This window comes from Paroedura picta, chromosome 1 (assembly GCF_049243985.1).
Source record: "Paroedura picta isolate Pp20150507F chromosome 1, Ppicta_v3.0, whole genome shotgun sequence".
Classification (NCBI taxonomy): domain Eukaryota; kingdom Metazoa; phylum Chordata; class Lepidosauria; order Squamata; family Gekkonidae; genus Paroedura; species Paroedura picta.
This window is the reverse complement of record NC_135369.1, coordinates 125205296-125226802: the sequence shown is the minus strand read 5'-3', so window position 1 is coordinate 125226802 and position 21507 is coordinate 125205296. Positions and strand designations below refer to the sequence as shown.

At 41.1% G+C, this 21507-nt stretch overlaps 1 protein-coding gene across 9 annotated transcripts in view; it reads left to right on the top strand.

Annotated features, from left to right (window-relative positions):
- The window catches only part of PRDM1 (PR/SET domain 1), a 112116-nt gene extending 102113 nt beyond the window's left edge, over nucleotides 1-10003 (top strand). For all 9 annotated transcript variants that reach the window (XM_077303005.1, XM_077302995.1, XM_077302986.1 and 6 more), the window contains 3 exons: nucleotides 3815-4902; nucleotides 6327-6455; nucleotides 6954-10003. In XM_077303005.1, the coding sequence (XP_077159120.1) occupies nucleotides 3815-4902; nucleotides 6327-6455; nucleotides 6954-7523 (1787 nt within the window). In that variant the 3' untranslated portion in view covers nucleotides 7524-10003. The remainder of the gene's footprint in view (nucleotides 1-3814; nucleotides 4903-6326; nucleotides 6456-6953) is intronic.
- The last annotated feature ends 11504 nt before the right edge of the window (nucleotides 10004-21507 follow it).

Below are 21507 nucleotides of genomic sequence, written 5' to 3'. Positions count from 1 at the left end.
AAAAAACTACATTTATATTAGAAATTTTTTGCCCATTTAAGATTACTTCCTGATGTTTTATATTGTATAAAGTAGATCTTTATGTAATGACTTCTAATACATAAGGATTTCAATCGCAAAGTGAAAATGCCTTTCACGTTTCCGCACAGAAGTATTGAAAAATAAGTAGCATTAATTAGTTTTGTGTACAAACAGGACAGAAGTAAACCAGTTAGTGCAGAAGCTATTTTGGCAGGGATGTAACAAATACCCTTAGAGATAAATGCAAACACCCTTAGGTTGAACACTAAGAAAAACATCCTAATTATAAGATTACCTGAGTGATGGAACAAGGTGCCTAGGAAGGCAGAAAAACGTCCTTTGCTGGAATCGTTCATGAAACGGATGGACAAGCATGCTTTGAGTAGAGTATCCTCACTTGAGGCAAAGCATAAACTGGATATCCTGACAACCTCTACATCCAGAGTCATATTTAAGTTACTTTTCTCATTTCTTTTGTATCTTCAAGTAAATTCTCATCCTTTGGAATCTATCACTTCTTCTAATAGTGAATTCGATGGTTCCATTCTGCTGGTAGAGTGGCATATCAGAGCCATCCACAGAGAAGCCTGGGGTTTCTGCATTCTCAGGGGCTCCCAGGTATGCAGGCAAATATTAGCTTATATATTAGGAGAGGGGGAGAATGTGCTTAACAAGTATTCTAATTTCTGTCCAAGATCCATACATTTTTGAAAAACATCATTCAAAGAGTGGGAGAAAGGAATAGGAAAATAAAATTGGGAAGGGAAACTCATATCCCACCCGGTGGTCCTTTCCTAATTGCTTATGAGTATGCCCCCCCCCACACAAAATTTTGTGTGGACCCATAACCAACTGAGAATGTTAACATTGTTAGTCTGAATAAATTTGGGAAGTATTCCTAAACATGGTTTTAAGGGCAAGAAAATTAATGGATTTAGGGAAGGTGTAACTATTTAGGATTGTAGTATTAATAAGGACCACTAACTGGTTTATTTATTCCTTTTGTTAATCTGAACATATAAATAAAATGGGAAGGGTTTGGTGGGAGGAGTTGGGACTCGTCGCCTAACTGCTAATCACATAGGTTGTCCTGTCCCTTATTGGCCATCTGTCAAACGAATGACGAATCAGGTAGGATGTCTCGCCCTTGGCTTCATTCCCCTCCAACTTCTTTGTCTGGAAGAAGTGCTAGATTGTGGTAAGCTAGGCTAGCGGGAGCTGGGATCAAGAGGGGAGGGCCTGGGACCGTGAGCCCATGGGGGTAAGGAGGGAGGGACAACCTGCCAGTACTCACCCCTGCCCCAAGCAGCCCCAGTTGCAGCCTTGCCAGGCTTCAGCAGGGCTGCTGGGGATAAGTGGGGAGCAAGTGAGCCAGTCCCCACCAGTGTTCCAGCCTCAGTAGGTATCCCCTGTGCAAGCACCGAGTCATGTCTGACCCTTGGGGTGACGCCCTCTAGCGTTTTCATGGCAGACTCAATACGGGGTGGTTTGCCAGTGCCTTCCCCAGTCATGACCGTTTACCCCCCAGCAAGCTGGGTACTCATTTTACCGACCTCGGAAGGATGGAAGGCTGAGTCAACCTTGAGCCGGCTGCTGGGATCGAACTCCCAACCTCATGGGCAGACAGCTTCAGACAGCATATCGCTGCCTTACCACTCTGCGCCACAAGAGGCCCTAAACCTTAGGTACATATACCAAATTAGTATTTTTCTTGATTCACTGTGGAATATTCCATTAATACAGATGTGATTTTGTTGTTCCATCACTAGTAGCATGGCTCCAAATGTATTGTGTTTTTTCTGGATCAGGACCAATGAAATCAGCATATTTAGGTTATGAGCTGGACAGGCCACCCATGACCCATTTTGAAAAGAAATTATGATGTAATGGTAAATCTTAGTCTCTATTTGTAGCTTATAAAGAATTTTTTTGCCTACCTCAGAACTTCTAGGTTCTCTTCCTACTAGCAAAATATATGCCTTATTATTTATATCAAGAATATGAATCAGCATTATTAATATTCATCACTCAAAATGTATAGCTGCATTTACTTCTGAAATGACTTTGCACACCCACAGCTGTTTTTCAAGGTCTCAGGGGAAAGAACTACAATAAAAATCTCAGGCTTTTAGTAGTCAATTAGACAAAAGAGATAGTTCTTCAGAATACTGTAAAGGACGTAAGATGGTGGCTGCTGAATCGGAACAGTAGTCTTATCAAGTCCAGCATCCTTTTCCATGTATCAGCTAACCACTTGTCCTGAAGGGCCAACAAACAGGGCAAAGAGTTTGATTCCTTGCACAGCAATTCAGAAGTTCCATTACCTGGCTAGTGAGCATTCTGGATTTATAATCTATGAATCTGTTTAAACCTCATTGCCCTCAAATTCTAGTATATTGTAGTATATTGAAGTCAATGGGTTTAGAAGGGTGAAACTTCATTTAGAACTGTGCTTTAGTTTAGAACAGTCCTTATTGGACTTTTTGCCAAGAAATTACAAATGGAATGAGTGGAGCCATAGATGGATAGATGCTAATTTTGGCCCTGACCAAAAGGCTGGTGGAAGAGCCCCGTTTTGTAGGTCCCCATTGTTAATAATCCCAGTTGCCAGGGAAAAATACCTCAGTCAAGCCTTATTTAGTAAAGGCACCCATATTCAGACATTAAAACTAGTTGATGTTAGTTGAAGACTAGTTCAAGCTTAGTGTAATGTACAAGGGTAGAAGAGAGGGCTCATGGGCTCTAAACTGACTAGATTAGTCCCCACTGTGAACAAACTGGAATTTGTAGTTCTGAACTTAGCCTAGGAAATCAGTTGTAACTATGTTTTGAGAATTTGTTTTTCAAAGGAAGCTAGGGGACCTGAAACGTCCAGACCTACTTTTTGGAAATGCATATAATGTAAATAATCAAATGGTAAATGGACACAATGTACTTGCATTAGTAGTTGTTCAAAGGACATGATGTGTTGTAGTCTGTTTCAGATGTTAGGGTATTTTTACCAGTCATCTTCACGGTGCTCGTATTCAATAAAATTATAGAAAAACAGAATGTGTTTGTGAGTGTTTGCAGAAAGGATTTACTAGGGTACTTCATTGATACAGTGGTTGAAGCACTCCTGTGTCTCAAAATCTTCAAGTTTTTTAATTACCCAACACACTCAATATGCTTGAAAGAGTTTTAAAAAAAGATGTGTCCCAAAAAACTAGAATAATGATTATTGAATTTGTAACAAAGCATCTTGTTCCCATTCAATTTAATTTGGTGCTGTTGACCCTTCTGGTGATCCCTGGCCCCAAGGAAGCCTGCTTGACCTCAACCAGGGCCAGAGCTTTTTCCATCCTAGCCCCCACCTGGTTGAATGAGCTCCCAGAGGAGATCCAGGTCCTGACAGAACTTGAACAGTTCCGCAGGGTCTGTAGAAGGGAGCTCCTCAGCCAGTATTTGGTCAAGGACAACCAGAACCACCGCTTCCCATCCCCCCCCCCCGAGCCTCTCTCCTACAACCATCACTGTAGACTCACCCACCCTACTCGGCCATCAGTAAGCACTGATGCATTGTTCTCCCCAGTGTTCTATTGTTCCATAATATTGTTATTGTTGTTATTGTATCATTATAAACTGAGTTATTTGTATTGTTCCTGTTTAATATAAACCGCCCTGAGCCTTCAGGGAGGGTGGTATATAAATATAATTAATTAATATTATAAAATGAGATTTTATACTTCTTCTTACTTTAAAAAAAATCAAATTCCTATACTGACTTGAAAATGTCTTTCTTATTGTATTTCAGCACACAACCATGTGAATCCAAAGCAGCAAACGAATAGCAAAGATGAACTTTATCAGAAAACTGTTCCCAAAAGAGAGCACAGTGTGAAGGAAATCCTGAAAAATGATTCTAGTCATCCTAAAGGAAAGGACTTACTCCACACCCACATTTCACCACACATTGAAGAAAAAGACTTTGAAGGCTTAAGAAAAAACTGTAGCCCTGAAAGGCCTTTCTATCCACGCATTGTTTACCCAATTCGACCTCATATTCCAGAAGATTACCTAAAGGCATATGGGTTTGAGAGGCCTAGTTACATTGCCCAGTCACCCATCCAGTCTTCTACCACACCAAGCCCCTCAGCAAGAAGTAGCCCAGACCAAAGTTTAAAAAGCTCAAGCCCTCACAGCAGCCCAGGAGTTACAGTTTCACCCTTGGCTCCTGTGTCTCAAGAGCACAGAGAACCTTATCCTTACTTGAATGGACCCTATAGCTCAGAAGGGTTAGGTTCGTATTCTGGATATGCAACTTCCAACCATCTCTCACAAGCCTTTATACCCTACAATCCCCCCTATCATAAATTCCTGTTACCACCATACAACATGAGCTGTGGCAGCCTGAGTACTTTGAACAGCATCAGCAATTTCAACCTCCTCCCAAGGATGTATCCCTTCTACAGCAACATATTCAATGGAGGAAGCCTTTCTAATCATATGCTGACTCCGTCTTCCCTTCCAAGTTCATTGCCATCTGATGGGAGTCGTCAGCTGTTGCCACCTGACCATCGAAGGGAGTTCCTAATCCCTGCGCATAACAGTGCCTTCTCCATCACAGGAGCTGCTGCCAGCATGAAAGACAAGCCATGCAGCCCAACCAGTGGATCACCCACAGCTGGCACAGCAGCCACTTCAGAACATATAATGCAACCTAAACCTACCTCAGCAGGGTTGGCTGCCCCCAGCAGTGAAGAAGCCATGAATCTTATCAAGAGCAAGCGTAATATGACTGGTTACAAAACTCTTCCATACCCACTGAAGAAACAGAATGGGAAGATAAAGTATGAATGCAATGTCTGCTCAAAAACCTTTGGCCAACTTTCTAATCTAAAGGTAAGCTTTAAAAGAAAAACATATTATTTCTAGATAGTACTAATGAGGTCACTCATTCTTCTTAACTATCTGAAAACTGGGTCAACAAATAATAACTTGTTTGCTAAAACTGGTTTTCTACATTGTTTCCTGCTACCATTGAACAAGGTACCTAAAATGGGCAGGAGGCCATCATCCCACCCACTTTCATTTTAAATGATTTTTTTCCATTCTGTTACGTAGGGTTTTGATACCTCTGTTATGGAAGTGGACATATCCATAGAATAAATCATTTGAATTTGAAAATAATCATTTGGCACATGTGTTTTAATAATGATAGCATCTTTTTAGAAGAAGAGGAACAAGCCATTGAGTCACATTCTCCACCCACTGGGTGTTCCAAGCAAGAGACAAGCAGAGGTGGTTTGCTATTGCCTTCCTCTCATAACAACTCCACTCTTCGTTGGTGGTCTGTCACCATCTCTGAGTAGGATGGGCTATTTAGGCTACTGGCACCGATTTAATCAATGTAAAATATTGCATAGCAAGTAGGAAGAGGCTGCTGGTTCTAAGTAGTGACCAAGGCAGATATGAAACCCTGTACCTTACTTGAGTGGTCATAGAGAGGTAATAGCAGAAGCAGGAAGTAACTGGAGTTCTGTAGCTGTCTGCTGGCCACCATGGGGCATTAATCTAATCGATGCTGGGTACTAACCACTGCTGAGCCACACTGTGTTCCTGCACTGTGCTGACTCACAAGAGCCAGCTTGGTGTAGTGGCTAGGAACACAGACTTCTAATCTGGCAAGCCAGGTTTGATTCCTTGTTCCTCCACATGCAGCCAGCTGGGTGACCTTGGGTTCGCCACAGCACTGATAAAGCTGTTCTGACTGGGCAGTGATATCAGGGCTCTCTCAGCCTCACCCTACAGGGTGTCTGTTGGGGGGAGAGGAAAGGGAAGGCGACTGTAAGTGGTATATAAGAACCAACTCTTCTTCTTAACACTGCCGCCTTGTGATGCCCACTTATATGGGCTGGTGGTAGCAGCATCCTTATCTAATTCATCTACAAGAGCAACACATTAAGAGAACAGCTTCAAATGTTTTGCACAAAATGACCCTAACTTGGTTAATTTATATAAGGCATTTTATCTTTGAACATCAGTAAAATAAAGCTACAAAACATATGTAAAATTTGGAAAATAGAATTGTTTTGTTTTTTAAATAAAATTCATGTCTTTAAGTTTTTTAAAGCCTGCTTAGTTTATAACTTCATTTATAGCTTCATCTAAGGTCTGTTTATTATATTTTAAAATATTGCTGCTTTAGTGATTTTGTACAGTTGTTAGGCATTTTGAACACTCAATTAGCGCATAATGTTGTTATTTAACATACTATCTTAGAAACTTGAAAGAGTTCAGTTAATGTTTGTGGGGTCTTTTTAAAGGTCCATCTTCGAGTACACAGTGGAGAAAGACCATTCAAATGTACTACATGTAATAAAGGATTTACTCAGTTGGCTCACCTCCAAAAGCATTATCTGGTACACACAGGAGAAAAACCCCATGAGTGTCAGGTATGTAGCAGTTTCTGTGGTAAAATTATTTCTTGATTCAGTGGTACATCAGTGCACATGGGGCAAAACTGAGCATGCAGCTGGAATATTATTTGATATTGACAGGTTCCATAATTGGAGGGAGAGATTGCATTTCAATGGAAGAAAAGATTGTTTTGTGTTCAGCATCAGCCCTTGCAGCAGCATGAGCATCAAAGAAAGCTCTGGTTGCATGCATGGGCCTGCCTTATGTTCATATTAGTTTTTGGATCATGAATCCTGCTTTTAACCCCTGGCGGTTTATAAGTCTGGCAGACATGATGTTGCAACCAGCCGTGGCATCATTTATCAGGGATTAAAAAGCAAGTAGGAAATGGGTGTGACTTTAAATGAGGGCAAAGGCTAAATGGGGCTAAAAAAAATTCACCATGACTTATGTTTTCTTGTTTAAATTGCCTTTTTAAAACACACATATTCCATTCCTGTTTCTCATGCCCTTGACTGCATCTCTTTCATTAGGTTTGCCATAAACGATTCAGCAGTACAAGCAACCTGAAGACTCATCTGCGGCTCCATTCTGGAGAGAAGCCTTATCAGTGCAAACTCTGCCCTGCTAAATTCACCCAGTTTGTGCACTTGAAACTGCACAAACGTCTCCACACCAGAGAGCGCCCACATAAGTGTATCCACTGCCATAAGAGCTACATCCACCGCTGTAGCCTCAAGGTCCACCTTAAGGGCAACTGCCCTGTTGTCCCCGCATCTAACCTTTCCACAGAGGACCTGAATCGGATTAATGAAGAAATAGAGAAATTTGACATCAGCGACAGTGCGGACAGGTTGGATGATGTCGAGGACAACGTGGACATGGCATCTGTGGTTGAAAAAGAAATATTGGCTGTGCTCAGAAGAGAGATAGAAGGAGCCAGTCTCAAAGCATCATTGCAGAGAAACCTGGGGAATGGACTGCTTGCCTCAGGATGTAATCTTTATGAATCATCAGATATTGTGAAGTTGCCTCATGGTCATCCACTACCTCGGGTACCTGTAAAGGTCAAGCAAGAAACAGTTGAACCAATGGACCCTTAAATACTGTGTGTGAGTTTGTGTGTGTGTGTGTGTGTGTGTGTGTGCACGTACACACATATGTAAATGTGTGTTAGTATGTGTGGCAAATAATTTTTTTTAATTTATGACTTGGCAAGTCAGGGTGCCTGTAGCAATTGCTTGTATATTGTGTCAATGCTGCAAAGCAATCTTGGCTCATGATAGTTTCTGTAAAGTCATTTAAAAGAAGGAACTCCAAAGTTGTTATTCTCAGGGCATAAAACTAGGCAAGGGCTGTATATTGCCTTCCCTACTTCTTTAAAAGAAGACAATCTCTCTTCCACAAGCATTTTTCAGTGATAGTACTTCCTAATTTATTATGCAATTTATCATTCAGAAGCAATAGTTAAAAAGGAAAGAAAAAGAATTACAATGATAGGAAAGTTCATTGTAATTTTGAATATAAGTGTTTATATTTTATTTTGTGGCCATTCTTTGTAGTTTTCTTTTTCCTGCACATCTGGTTTTTTATTTGTTTGTTTGTTTTAAACCTCAAGATTGGCAGGGAGATAGGGGGACATTACATACCTGTTTCAGGAATGAGGTTTGTTTTGCCAAAGGTAAATACTAGGAATCCCTTTAGTTGGAACAATACTAGGTAACCAGATAAAATGAACTGGAGCTTAAAATTGTCCCCAGAAAGGGAATGTGATGCCGGTGTCGACAAAGACAGAAAGTTGAGAGGTGTTTCCATTCACAGCATTGCCTGTCTAGGGAAACTTAAGTGCTTTGCCAGAAATAATATTCCATAAGAAGAAGTTGTACTTCATGAAGTTTTGAGCAATAGTAATACAAAAAAATTCCCCCCCCCAGAAAACTGTTTATACAAAAGACCCCAAAAATGTTTCCTGCAAAGAACGTTGTTACTAAGGCTTTTGCCAGTGGAGTCTTATTAGGAAATCTTATGTGTAGATTCTCTATGGAAGAAAATGTGATGGATCCCCCCCCCCTTCTGTCTGCCACTTTCCTTGGAAAGAAGTTGGTAACAGAGTCCTTTCTTGACATACCAGTTTTCTGTTTGTTTGTTTTCCTGTATGACTCAAGATTTCTCTCAGTATTTGTATTAGTACATTTTGTGGTTAATTTAATTAAAGATTCAAAGGGCATTGCAAAGTTGCTGAACAACAGTTACCTCATTGAGTGTGTCCAGTGGTGCAGAAAATGCTGTTTTATCTAATGCTTTGCTACTTAGAGAACAAACCAAAATGTGCAGAGAAGACAGAATGCACATTCTTTTTTTTTCTTTTAAATTTTTTGTGTTGCTAAGCCCAAAGATATCATGTCGGCATACAAGGTGTAGCAAAGAATACATGTGTATTTATAGATATTTATACCAATATACCATATATGTGTGAATGTGCATGTGTGTATGTGTATTTTTATACTACTTAAGTTGGTGAGCCAAACTCTGTAATAAAACCTACTTTGCATAACCAGCTTCACCCTTCAAAGGACTGAATTATCAGTCTGTAAACCATAATACATGCTAAGGAATTCATCATTTGTCAGTATACATGCACAGTATTTTACTCAAGGCTTGATCCTGCAAGCTGCTGTTGATATGAATATATTTATCCCTAGACTACACACAAAGAATTTATTGAAGATTTTATGGCCTCTGTCCCCTTAGTTTCTTTCTGAGGACTTTGAAACTAAGCAACAATGAGGAACTTGGGCTGGGGCAAGCCTCATACCCCAAATCTCACCTACCTATATATGGTATAAATATGATACAGACTGGTAAAGAGTAGAATGAATTATTTAAAGTGTTTAGGGAAGTATACCATCATTCCCTCTGCCTCTTAAAAAGGCCACAAGATCACATGTACATAGAAGAAGAGAAAGACCACCGTAGTATGCTCTTTACTATTGTGTGTAAATATTCCTATCTCCTTATAGTTTTAAGGGATTAAACTGTTTCAGAAATTATATCAATCTAAGGCCTTCTTATGTACAACACCAAACATATCCATAGCCTAAAAATAACCCAGTCACAGCTTTAAATATAACTTTTGAAGGAAGGACTACAGTTCATTACATTTCTGCTCCCATAAATTGTGAGGCAAGCATTTTTAAATGTAGCAATGTTTCATAAATGTAGTACTTAACTGTAGGATGAACCAAAGTACCACTACTCTTAACACTGGACACACACTTGCTTTTATTACTTGCCTGTAGTGCTTTCTTGTATTTGATACAAATTTTACAAAGATTTATATGCAGCTTTAAGAATTTTGCTCTTTCTCTGTCCAGTCTTCTCCTTATTTAGGACCTTTAACATGTGAATGTAGCAACAATCAGTGTTTTTGTTTTGTTTTGTTTTTGAAGAAGAGGCTCTGACCAAAGTTAACAGGCTTTTTACTTTGCTAGAACAAACTATCTTATGTTTACGTACTGGTTTACATTGTTATTTATGTGCAAAATGTCAAAATGTAAATTAAATATAAAATGTTCATTGCTTACCTATGCCTTTCATGAGTTTCTTATATACAAATGATCGGTGACACGGAATGTCCAGTTTCCTTTCATTCGGTCAAATCCATGAGTTTGGAATCTATGCCTTGTTACCACATCCACTTCTGTTAATCTTACATTCTTCTTGTGCTAGGCATTGGTCAGCTCCTTGAAAGACACTGCTGTTGTCTGAGCAGAACTGCCTACCACCAGAAGAATGCAAGCTCCACAGTACAGGATCACAAGAAGAAACAAAGCAGAGGATCCAAACTATCAAATGTTGAGAGTCAAAGTTTTGAATAACATGCACATTTGCAAGAGGAGGGATTCTATGTTGTTCCTGGAATACAGACACAGATTGGGATGGGACAAAATTTATGTGAAAGAAAATTCAAGTTTCTTTAGCTGTATGCATTCTTAATAACTTTGATTTTAGTGGATCCTAGCATAGGATACAATTTCTTATTCATGCTTTAGTTTTATTTATTTATTTATTTAAAAAATACAGCACTATTTTAAAATGACCAATGTAACAGTAAGCAATGTTTCAGAATGCTTTTATCACTCAAAATTATTGAGGAAACTCAACTGTTTGGATTCTGAAATTGTTGCAGTGTAACTACTGGGATTTTGAGGTCACAAATCTAGTGTTAGCTGCCATGTTGTTCAGCCATCTGGTAAAGGTTCATATGCTAAGTACTTTACCTGTGTACTGATCTAGACACCTTGACCTAGTTCCTCAGTCCCCCCCCCCCCGTAACATGCAAACAGAGAGAGGTGCTTCAGGGTTTATGAAATTCCTATGTGAAAGACACTCCCAAGTGATAATGAATTAGCTAAATGGATTTAATCATAATGTGTGACAATCCTACACACACCTAAAACTCACTTCACAGAGCTAAAGTGATTAGCCATTCTAGTAACTGCTGGAAAATAAAGACAAGTGAGCTTTTCTTAACACCAACAAAACCTACATGTCTCACTGTCTGCTAATAAAATGGGACTTTCCCCACACAGTTAGTTCCACATTTGCTATTTCTATGATCTAGAAACAGCTAAAACAGAATAGGCCATGTGGCATCCCTTCCTATAAGAACTGCTAAAGAAATAAAGTTCCTTTTCATATTGAGACACTCAACTCCGTATGATGTTTTAAAAGAATTTCTCTGTCCTCTTAAATTCATTTAAACATCTGTCTCAAGAATTTGAAAAGCTGCCAGTGCAGAACTGTGGAGTTAAGAAAACCAGAGCACCTTCATCATAAACGTGCCAAATGATGCATGTTAGAGGCCAATATTCTACAGAGCAATTGCTGATTTTTTAAAAAACATACACATACATACACACCTAGATTAACCGCTGCTATCATAAATCATACTTCATTACTTGGCAAGGAAAGATTCTTGTGCTGGAGAGTTATGTCTCAGGATCATTATAAGCTTTAGAAGATGTTTCATAAAACACATTACAGTCAAAAGGCAATGCAGATCATAACCAGTGATCTTTTCAGACTTCAGTGGACTATCAGCTGCTGTTTTTCTTCCTTTGGAAAAGTCAATGCATGTCTCTCTGAGAGAACTAAAAAAAACCTATTGGAGTTCAAGACTGAGGACAAAACAATGCAAAAAAATAATATCATTTTTAAGGCGAGTAGTAACTCAACAGACCTAAAGCCCCCAACCCAACTAGCTTTTGTCCATACAAGCCCCATGATCTTCAGTGTAGACTTTTATGGTGGTCAGAGATCCCTCTCCTCCCTCTTTCACCAGTAAAAATGCGTGGCTGGATCCACACCTCTGTATATAATGAGCACTTCCAATAAAATATTGCACAGGAATTACTGGCTACCTGTTTATATGGCTTTTAAGTTCCCTGAGGTCTTACAAAAGCTTGTATTATAATGCAAGCAACATGCAGCAGGCTTATTAAGGGATTTTGGGCTGTATCAAATGGAGTATCGTGTCCAGATCATGGCAGGTGATGATACCACTGCACTCTGCTCTGGTTTGGCCTCACTTGGAGTACTGTGTTCAGTTTTGGGCACCCCAGTTGAAGAGAGATGTAGACAAACGAGCATGTCCAGAGGAGGGCAACAAATCTTTACAAAAATAAGGGGAATAGTAAAAATGAAGCTGAAGAGGGAACACAAGAGACCTAAATACCTAAAAGGTGCGTGGAAGCTAGTTAAAAGCACATTAATTGGAGCCCAGTTCAAGCCCAATTCCGCAAGTTAGGAAAGGCACTGCGTAGGCCTTTTTTAAAAGAATGCCTGGATGGTTTTTTTAAAAGAATGCCTGGATGGTTAACAACACAAGTCAAGGAAGGTATAAAAAGTAAAGAGGCTTCTTTTGAAAAGTGGAAGGTTTGCCTCAATGAAGGACCACAGGAAGGACCACAGACTCTGGCAAAAGGCATGTAAGTCAATAATTAGGCACGCAAAAAGAGATTTTTAGAAATGGGTTGCTAAAAGCATCAAGACATACATTTTAAAAATATATATTGATCAGGAAACCAGCTTCAGTGTTCACTACGGAAAGTGTGGGACATGTATCCATGCCACAGCCCCTATTTTTATGAAGGGAGTCTGAAGAACTGACCCAGTCGAGGTGACCAGAGATAAAGTTCTAGACCTACTGGAGAAATGAAAAATTGGTACATGTCCAGGTCCTGATGGCATGCGCCTGAGAATCCTTAAGGAACTCAAATGTGAGATATTTGATCTACTAACCTGTATATGTAACCTATAACTATATTCCTGTCAGAAACTAAGGAAGGCTTAGAACAGCTGATTAAAAAGGTCAATGAAGTAAGCAAGATCTGGCCTTTTCTTAAAAAATAATAATTACTGCAAAAAAACCAATATGTTACAATAACAATTGATGGTGAAGGGATTGAATGTGTTCAAGAATTCAGTTTTCTTGGATCACAAATTGATCAGAGTGGTGATTGCAGTATGAAAATAAAATGCCAAAGTGCTGTGGGTTGCTCAGCAATGCCGAGCTTGAACTGAACATGGAAAAGCAAGGACATAAGCCTGGTAACCAAATGTAGATTAGTTCAAACTATCTTATTTCCAATAGCCACTTATGGCTGTGAAAGCTGGATGATGAAATAATCAGACAAGAGGAGAAATGATTTGTTTGAATTCTGGTGTTGGAGGAAGCTTCTGCAGATTCCATGGACAGCAAAAGTTACAAACAAAGAAATACTGCCGCGCATAAGGTCTGATATATCACTGGTAGGCAAAATCATGAAACCCTGGCTTACTTACCTTGGCCATATCATGCGATCCAATTCAATGGAGAAAGAAATTATGCTAGAACTGGTCAGTGGCAAAAGGAAACCAGGCTGACAAAGAATGGGGTATTTAGATATTATCAAAATATACACTGGCCAGAACATTATACAACTAAAAGAAGCAGTGCAAGATCAGAAATTGTGTCAACAGTTGAGCCATAGGATCACCAGGAGTCAGAGTCAACTGAATGGCTAATATCCCATCATCACTAAATTTAGCTGCTATACCAGAAGACTGGAGAGTCGCAAAGGTGATATCAATTTTTAAAAAGGGATCCAGAGGAGAACCAGGAAATTACAGGCCAGTCATCTTGATATCTGTCCCTGGCAAATTAGTAGAAACTGTAATCAAAGACAGAATTGTTATCCATGTAGAGGGACAAATAAGCTTCTGCAAAGGGAGGTCCTGCCTCATGAGTCTTTTGGAGTTCTTTGAAAAAGTGAATAAGCATGTAGGAAATGGTGACCCGGTAGACATTAGATACCTGGAGTTCCAAAAGGCTTTTGGCAAAGTATTTTTCCAAGGACTCCAAAATAAAATTAGCAGTTATGGGATAAGAGGACAACTTCTCTTATGGATTAAAAACTGATTAAATGAGCAGAAGCAAAGAGTAGGAATCAATGGACTGTTCTCACAAAGGAGTGGGTTCCTACAAGGGGCCAGTCGTATTTAACAGATTCATAAATTATCTGGAAGTAGGGCTGCATATTATAGTGGCCAGATATGCAGATGACACAAAATGATTGAAGTTGGTGAAAACCAAGGCTGACTATGAAAAGCTCCAAGAGGACCTTCACAAACTGGATGGGTGGGAGACAACATGACAAGGTGGTCAAAGTTAGATGCTCATTGGGACAAAATCCCAACTTCAAGTATAGGATAATGGAATCTGAACTGGCTGAGATTGAGAGGAAGAAAGATCCTGGGGTCGTAGTGGATAGCTCAATGAACGTATCAACCCTGTGTGCTACAGTGGTGAAAAGGCAAACTATGTTAGGGATTATTAGGAAAAGGGTCAGGGAATAAAGCAGCCAGTATTGTAATGTCCCTGTGTAGATCTGTGATGTGGCCTCATTTAGAAGACTGTGTACAGCTCTAGTTGCTGTATCTGGAAAAGGACATTGCAGAGCTGGAAGAAGTACAGAGAGCAATGAAATGATTAGGGAGGTTGGAGCACTTTCCCTACATGGAAAGGCTGAAGAGTCTGGGACTTTTCAATTTAGAAAAGAGACATGGTAGATGTTTATAAATTATGCTTGAGGTGGAGAGGACTGACAAAAGAGTTTTTTCCCTGCCCCCCCCCCCCAATACTAAAACTCAAGGGCATCCAATGAAGCTGATGAGCAGTAGGTTCAGGATGGACAAAAGAAAATACTACTTTATACAGAAAGTGATTAAAACATGGAGTTCATTGCCAAAGGATATAATGATGGCCATAGCAATAAATAGCTTTAAAAGCGGATATGTCGAATTCATTGAGGATAAGTTATTAATGGCTACTAGCCATGGTGACTGAGGGGAGCCTCCACATTCAAAGGCACTAAGACACTGAATCCCAGAGCCAGGAGGCAACAACAAGGGAAGGCCTCTGCCTCTGGGCCCTGTTGTTGGCCCTCCAGAGGAACCGTTTGCCCACTCTGTGACACAGGATGTTGGACTATTGGTCTGATCCAGCAGGACTCCTCATGTACTTAAGAGCCAAGAATTAGCTATAAATCTATGTAAAATAGGAACAATCCATTTTTCTGGTATTCCCTGCCCTCTTATGGACAGCCTCAGAGAAGATGTATATAGGGATTTTCATGCTTCTCCCCTTATTTCCACCACTCTTTTGCCATGAAGCTGCCTTATACTGAACCAGACCCTTGGCTCCTCAAAGTCAGTATAGTCTCTTCAGGTTGCCAGCAGCTCTCCGGGGTCTTGAGCAGAGGTCTTTCATGTCACCTGCTACCCAGTCCTTAGAATCATAGAATCATAGATTTGGAAGGGACCTCCTGGGTCATCTAGTCCAACCCCCTGCACTATGCAGGACATTCACATCCCAATCGCTCATCTACTGTAACCTGCCACCCCCTTCAGCCTTCACAGAATCAGCCTCTCCGTCAGATGGCTATCTAGCCTCTGTTTAAAAATTTCCAAAGATGGAGAACCCACCACCTCCTTAGGAAGTCTGTTCCACTGAGAAACTGCTCTAACTGTCAGGAACTTCTTCTGGATGTTTAGATGGAATTTCTTTTGAATTAATTTAATCCCATTCGTTCCGGTCTGTCCCTCTGGGGCAAGAGAGAACAATTCTGTTCCATCCTCCATATGGCATCCTTTTAAATACGAAGATGCTTATCAGATCCTTTTAACGAGAGATGCTGGGGATTGAATCCGGGACCTTCTGCATACAAGTCAGGTGCAAAGCCAGAGCCCCTGCTCACTTTGTTGTGTTTCATGTTTATCCTTTTGTCTTATACACTCAGTAGGCAACAATGCACAGTTGAAATGACCATTTCAAAAAGTAAGCCAAGCAGCTGGCCCCATGCACCTTCAGATCTAAGTGACTTCACAGGGCTTGGCCCTTATTAGCAGTTTTTCTCATTATACATTTTAAGATACACTTGAAAGTAATCTGAAAACTGCATTCAACTTGGGCCAATTAGAAGGACTTTATTTTCTAAGCTGTCAGCAAATTTGAAAAGGTAGAAGGGTATAACTAAAAAAGTGAAAACTGGCCTTATTAATAAGCAGTTAAAATGCTGTGTGGTCATGAGGTTTCAAAACACCCTTTGCATATAGTCATATGGAGATTGCTTTTGCAGGCCCTAAGAGGTAGAGTGCAATCCTCCTGTTCTAACCCTTCATACAAAAATGAGTGCATGCTGGATCTGTGGGTGTGAAGTGTCTCTCCACTCCTTGACTGGTAAGTTTCATTTTGATTTGCGTTTAGAAACAGGAGGACCATTTGCATTCCACTTTTCACAACAGAATATCGACAGCATAGCTTCATCATGGACCTGCTCAGCTAGCAAACTTTACGTTACCTTTTCAAAATAAAATAAAGGAAGTGGGTTTCTCAGGGGTTTACTCGGGAGTGCAATTGCAACAGGTGCAAAATCATTTCCCCCCAAGTTACTGATAATATTCTCCTTTTCCTGATCTAGTTACAAATAAGGAAGGGAACATTTCCATAAACAATAGCTCCCACTGTAATCAGATCCATGCCAAAGCTGGCTGCCAACTCCAGTTTAGGAAATCCCTGGAGATTTGCAGGCAGTGATTAGGGAAGATGGAGGATGGGTGGGGGAAGGAGCTAAGTGGAACTGCCGTGACATAGACAAAAAGTTCCCACTATGATGTCTGTACTGTAGGCTTTTCTGGTCACATATTTGGAGAAGGTGGGCAGGGCCAGTTTTTACCCAACAGGGCTGCTGATTGGCCATTTGATAGCCTGCACAGATTTCAAAATGTTGTTTGGCAGCAGAGGCCCCATTACAAGGATCTTTCAGTGTGACTGAGGGTCACAAGAAAATACATATTTCTAAAGACATCTAGTTAATCAGAGCTTTTTCCTGAAATGTTGAAGAGATGGACCTAATTCCCTGACTTGTAGTTAGTGCCATGTCTTGTAGTCATTTTGTCTTGTGTGCCATTTTGTGGCTGGCCCTGTCTGTTGTTGCTGGCCCTGCACTTAGTTGGTGCTCCACCTCCAGGGGCAGCCATTTTGTGGTTGTTTCCTAGGGTTGCTAGCTCTGGATTAGGAAGCACCTGGAGATTTTGAGAATGGAGCTGGGAGTCGGTAAGATTTAAGGTGGGGAGAAACCTCAGTAGCATATAATACCATAGAGTCCACCCTCCAAATCAGCCATTTTCTCCAGAGGAACTGGAGGTTGGCAACCCTATTGTTCCCACACTCTGTATCAGAAAAGTTGGAGAACCTGGCCCTATAAACCTGCTATTTCCTCTAGTCGGACTGGTCTCTGTAGTCTAGAAATCAATTATAGTTCTAGAGAATTTGACTTTGAGGTTGGTAACCCTAAGTTTGCCGTGCATTAAGCCTGGATCTTTGGTTAAGTTTTGAATGGGCCATAAGTAAGGGGGCCATATGGCACATGGCTGATGCATGATCTAAACAGCTGGTTCATTAGGTGAGCTCTCTCTTCCTGCCTCATTGTTTTGGATAACCCCAGACAGCAGGAAAACAATTTTTATGTGTAATAGTTGCCATGATATGCCTGAACTTGCCTGATCTAAATTTACCATCCTGTTTTGCATTGTACACTGTGTGGTTGGCTCATAGCCAATGCTTCCCCCCCCCCATGAGTTTGCAGCCATTGCTTCAGCTGAGGTACTAGTAAAAGTTAAATTCCATGATGCACTCTCTGCTCAAGAGGTAAAACCACATTTTTTTTTTGCACACCTGGGAGTTCATTTTTGTAGCTGACCCTGTTATGTGCTTCCACAACTGTTGGAGGAGGCCTCTTTATTATTAGAAGGTACAAGCTGAAGGATTGAGAAGAATTCTGGAATGAGGGGGAAAAAGAATCTGAAACCCCTACTCAGTCCCCCAAATCACTCCCTAAAGGATTCTGCATGTTATCAGGAGACTGAGCAGGCTAAGTGTCCACTCTTCTTTTGGCTTGTTTTATTTTCATCCCTCTGCATGCTATACCTCCTGAAGCAAGTTCTGTCCTCATCCAGGCCTTTGCTTGTGATTATTAGTTTCTTTTTCCTTCATTTTGAAAGTCATATTTATCTGCCTGCCTGAGTATATGGAAACCCCACCTTGTTTGTGGGTGGCCTGGTTCTGCTGCATTCTTGATCACAATGGAGCCAAACACTTTCCTATTAGGAATGATGACATGGACAACTCTTAAACTAGAAACAGTGTTTGGCTTTTAAAAAATTCCCCCAACTGCAGTTTTAGGTTCTGAGGATTTAATAAGCTCTCTCTTTGCTAAGTAAACATATAGCCAGTTTGGTGTAGTGGTTAGGAGTGCGGACTTCTAATCTGGCATGCCAGGTTCGATTCTGCGCTCCCCCACATGCAACCATCTGGGTGATCTGGGGCTCACCACAGCACTGATAAAACTGTTCTGACCGAGCAGGAATATCAGGGCTCTCTCAGCCTCACCTCCCTCACAGGGTGTCTGTTGTGGGGAGAGGAATGGGAAGGCGACTGTAAGCTGCTTTGAGCCTCCTTCGGGTAGGGGAAAGCGGCATATAAGAACCAACTCTTCTTCTTCTTCTTTTCTAATTTGGGGCAAATTTGGACTGGGTTGATCTCACCCACCTGGCCTCAACCAAGGCCAGAGCCTTCTCTGTCCTGGCCCTCACCTGGTGGAATGAGCTCCTGGAGGAGATCAGGGCCCTGACGGAAATAAAACAGTTCCACAGGGCCTGCAAAAGGGAGCTCTTGCACAATGCCTGCCTGATTGAGACCAGGCATAATCAACAACATCTGCTCCCTCCCAGAAATCCATCAGTGCATTCTGCTCCTGGACCTGTTGCACTGCTACAATTATCAGTTATTAGTATTATTGTTATGGTTATTTACATATTATGGATTGTTTCATGCATTGTTTATACATTTGATGTAAACAGCCCTGAGCCTCCGGGGAGGGCGGTATAGAAACAAAAATTTTTTATGTGTATGTATGTATGTATGTATGTATGTATGTATGTATGTATGTATGTATGTATGTATGTATGTATGTATGTATGTTGTTCTTGTCCTTGTTGCCAAATAAAGAGTATGGTCATTCTTTGGTGAGCTGTGTGGCTAGATCCTGAAAGATGGTAGGTGTACTAACTAGTTGCCCAGAAAATTTTCCTATTATTTAATCAAAAAATGTTGGCACCTATTGATTTCTCCTGTTTTAGTAGGAGTTTACTCCCAGGAGTAAAGTTGTGGTAACTAAAAACAACCCAAACTCCATGAAATACAATTACCCAAGTGGAGTGGAAGGGCAAGGAGTGGCGTGAAGGCACTTCTTAAGTCTACAATAGTACCATCCTAGCAAGAGGTACACTCTTCTAAGTCTATTGAAATCAATGAGTTGAGAAGGCTGTAACTCTGTTTAGGATTGCTCTTCAAGAATTTCACACCTTTAAGAGCAAGTGTAGGATACATTAAGATAAAGGCTGGATCCAGTAAAGACCATGTATTCTGTTCCTGAAATGAAAACAGACCTTAATGCTTCTCTTTAAGGAAATAGCAACCTAATTCACCTAACTCAACTAGAGAGGCTGGGCATGTTCAATAATGAATAACTGCTACGAAAACAATGGGGACATCTTAGTATTTTAGGCAGTGATTGAAATGGATATTACAGAAGATTTTGACTTTCACATGGGTGAACTGGTAATTTCCATCCTTTATAGTTCTACATGTGGGCTCCAGGCTGAAGCAGAAACTGTCCCACTCCCACCCCCTCCCCCATACATCTCCAAAACGCATTATCTTCCCATCAAAACCACAGCTGGTCCTCCAACTCATCCCAGATAAACATATTACCTCTCATCTGTTGCCAGAAACACTCCACACCATTAGAGGGCTGGGATCTTCAAAAAATGCGCTGAAACCAAGTGACCCATCGCTTTGCATAATTTAGAAACAAATGAGTATTGGACTGGACACTCATCTTTGTTCCTGCTTCAAATCTTGAACCACTCAAAGGAATAAAAGTTACATTTTCTTCCAGGACCAGAGATCATAGCACAGTCCTTAGAAAGCATGATGAAAGCAAAGCTTCCCCACACATTAATTGATATTGTCTGAGCTGATATAACTGAAAAGGAGAGCCATCTTCATATCATTTTTCATTTGTGCCAGCCATAATCATTTCCAAACACAGAAATACAATGCAAACTTTTGTCCATGTACATTTCAGCCTCTGTGCATAGCATACATTCAAATTTATTTTTAGTTTGTATATTGTATTACAGTTGTAATCTTTTCCCTGCCTTGATATGTATTCCTGCTCCCCCCCCCATCTTCGGGGGGGGGGGTTGATAGCTTCAGGGAGCTTTCACAAATTGAACTGGATAGGTTGCTATTGCTAACTTCGATGAGGCTGATTACCTGCCCCTTACACCCCCTACCCCTCAGGGCTCTTAAAAACAGGTGATGAGAGGATTGGGAGGACCTTTGGGGACATAATAAACCTGTCCCTGTCTTCAGGGACCTTCCTGGGAAGGAGCCTCTATTGAAGACACCATCTCTGGATCTGTAGGACCCTGCCAGCTACTGTCCTGTTACCCATTTAGCATTTCTGGGGAAGGTGGTTGAGCAGATGGCTACAGACCAATTAAAAACATACCTAGCTTAAACTTCAGTTCTGGACCCATCCCAATCCAACTTCTGATCTGGTCATGGGGTGGAGATGGCCCTGGTCACTCTGACAGATTGTCTCCAGGGGCAGCTAGAGTGAGGCAGGTCAAGACTGCTCATGTTATGAGATCTCATGGCAGCGTTCAATTTAGACAGCTTACTGTCTTGCCACTGTAGGGATACAGGGCCAGGCTTTGCAAAGGCTGGTCTCCTTTCTCCAAGGCTGGTAACAGAGGGTTACTAAGGGGGGAAGAGTAGTCACATCACTGCCAGCTCCAGTGCATGATTTTCTCCCCAATACTATTTAGCATCCTTATGGAGCCAGCATGGTGTAGTGGCTAACAGTGGCAGCTTCTAATCTAGCAAGCCGGGTTTGGGGAGAGGAAGGGAAGGTGATTATAAGCCGCTTTGAGATTCTTGGCAGTGAAAACCAACTCTTCTTCTTTTTCGGAGACCTCTAGCTCAGCTTGTTCATAGACACAGACTGAGATGTAACCAATACACAGATAACATCCAGATCCACCTGTGGATGAGTGGCTGAACACTCCTCCCAAATCTTTGACCAGGTGTCTAGGAGTCATGATGGAGTTGCTCCAATAAAGCTGCCTGAAGCTTAACCCCTTGAGGACGGAGATGCTCTGGTTGAGAAGGAATGAACCAGAAGAGGAAGTGCACCTCCCCTGTCTGGACAGGGTGGAGCAGGAAGCAACACATACTGTCCAGAATTTGGGGTGATTTCAATGCCTCCCTTTCTATGGAACACAGATCACAAGGGTAGCTCGACAGGTATTTTTCTACCTACACCAAGAAAAGCTGCTAGCACCCTATCTGGCCCCAGAATGCCTAGCCACTGTGATCCACACAACTAGACTTCTATAACTCACTAAACTTCTGTA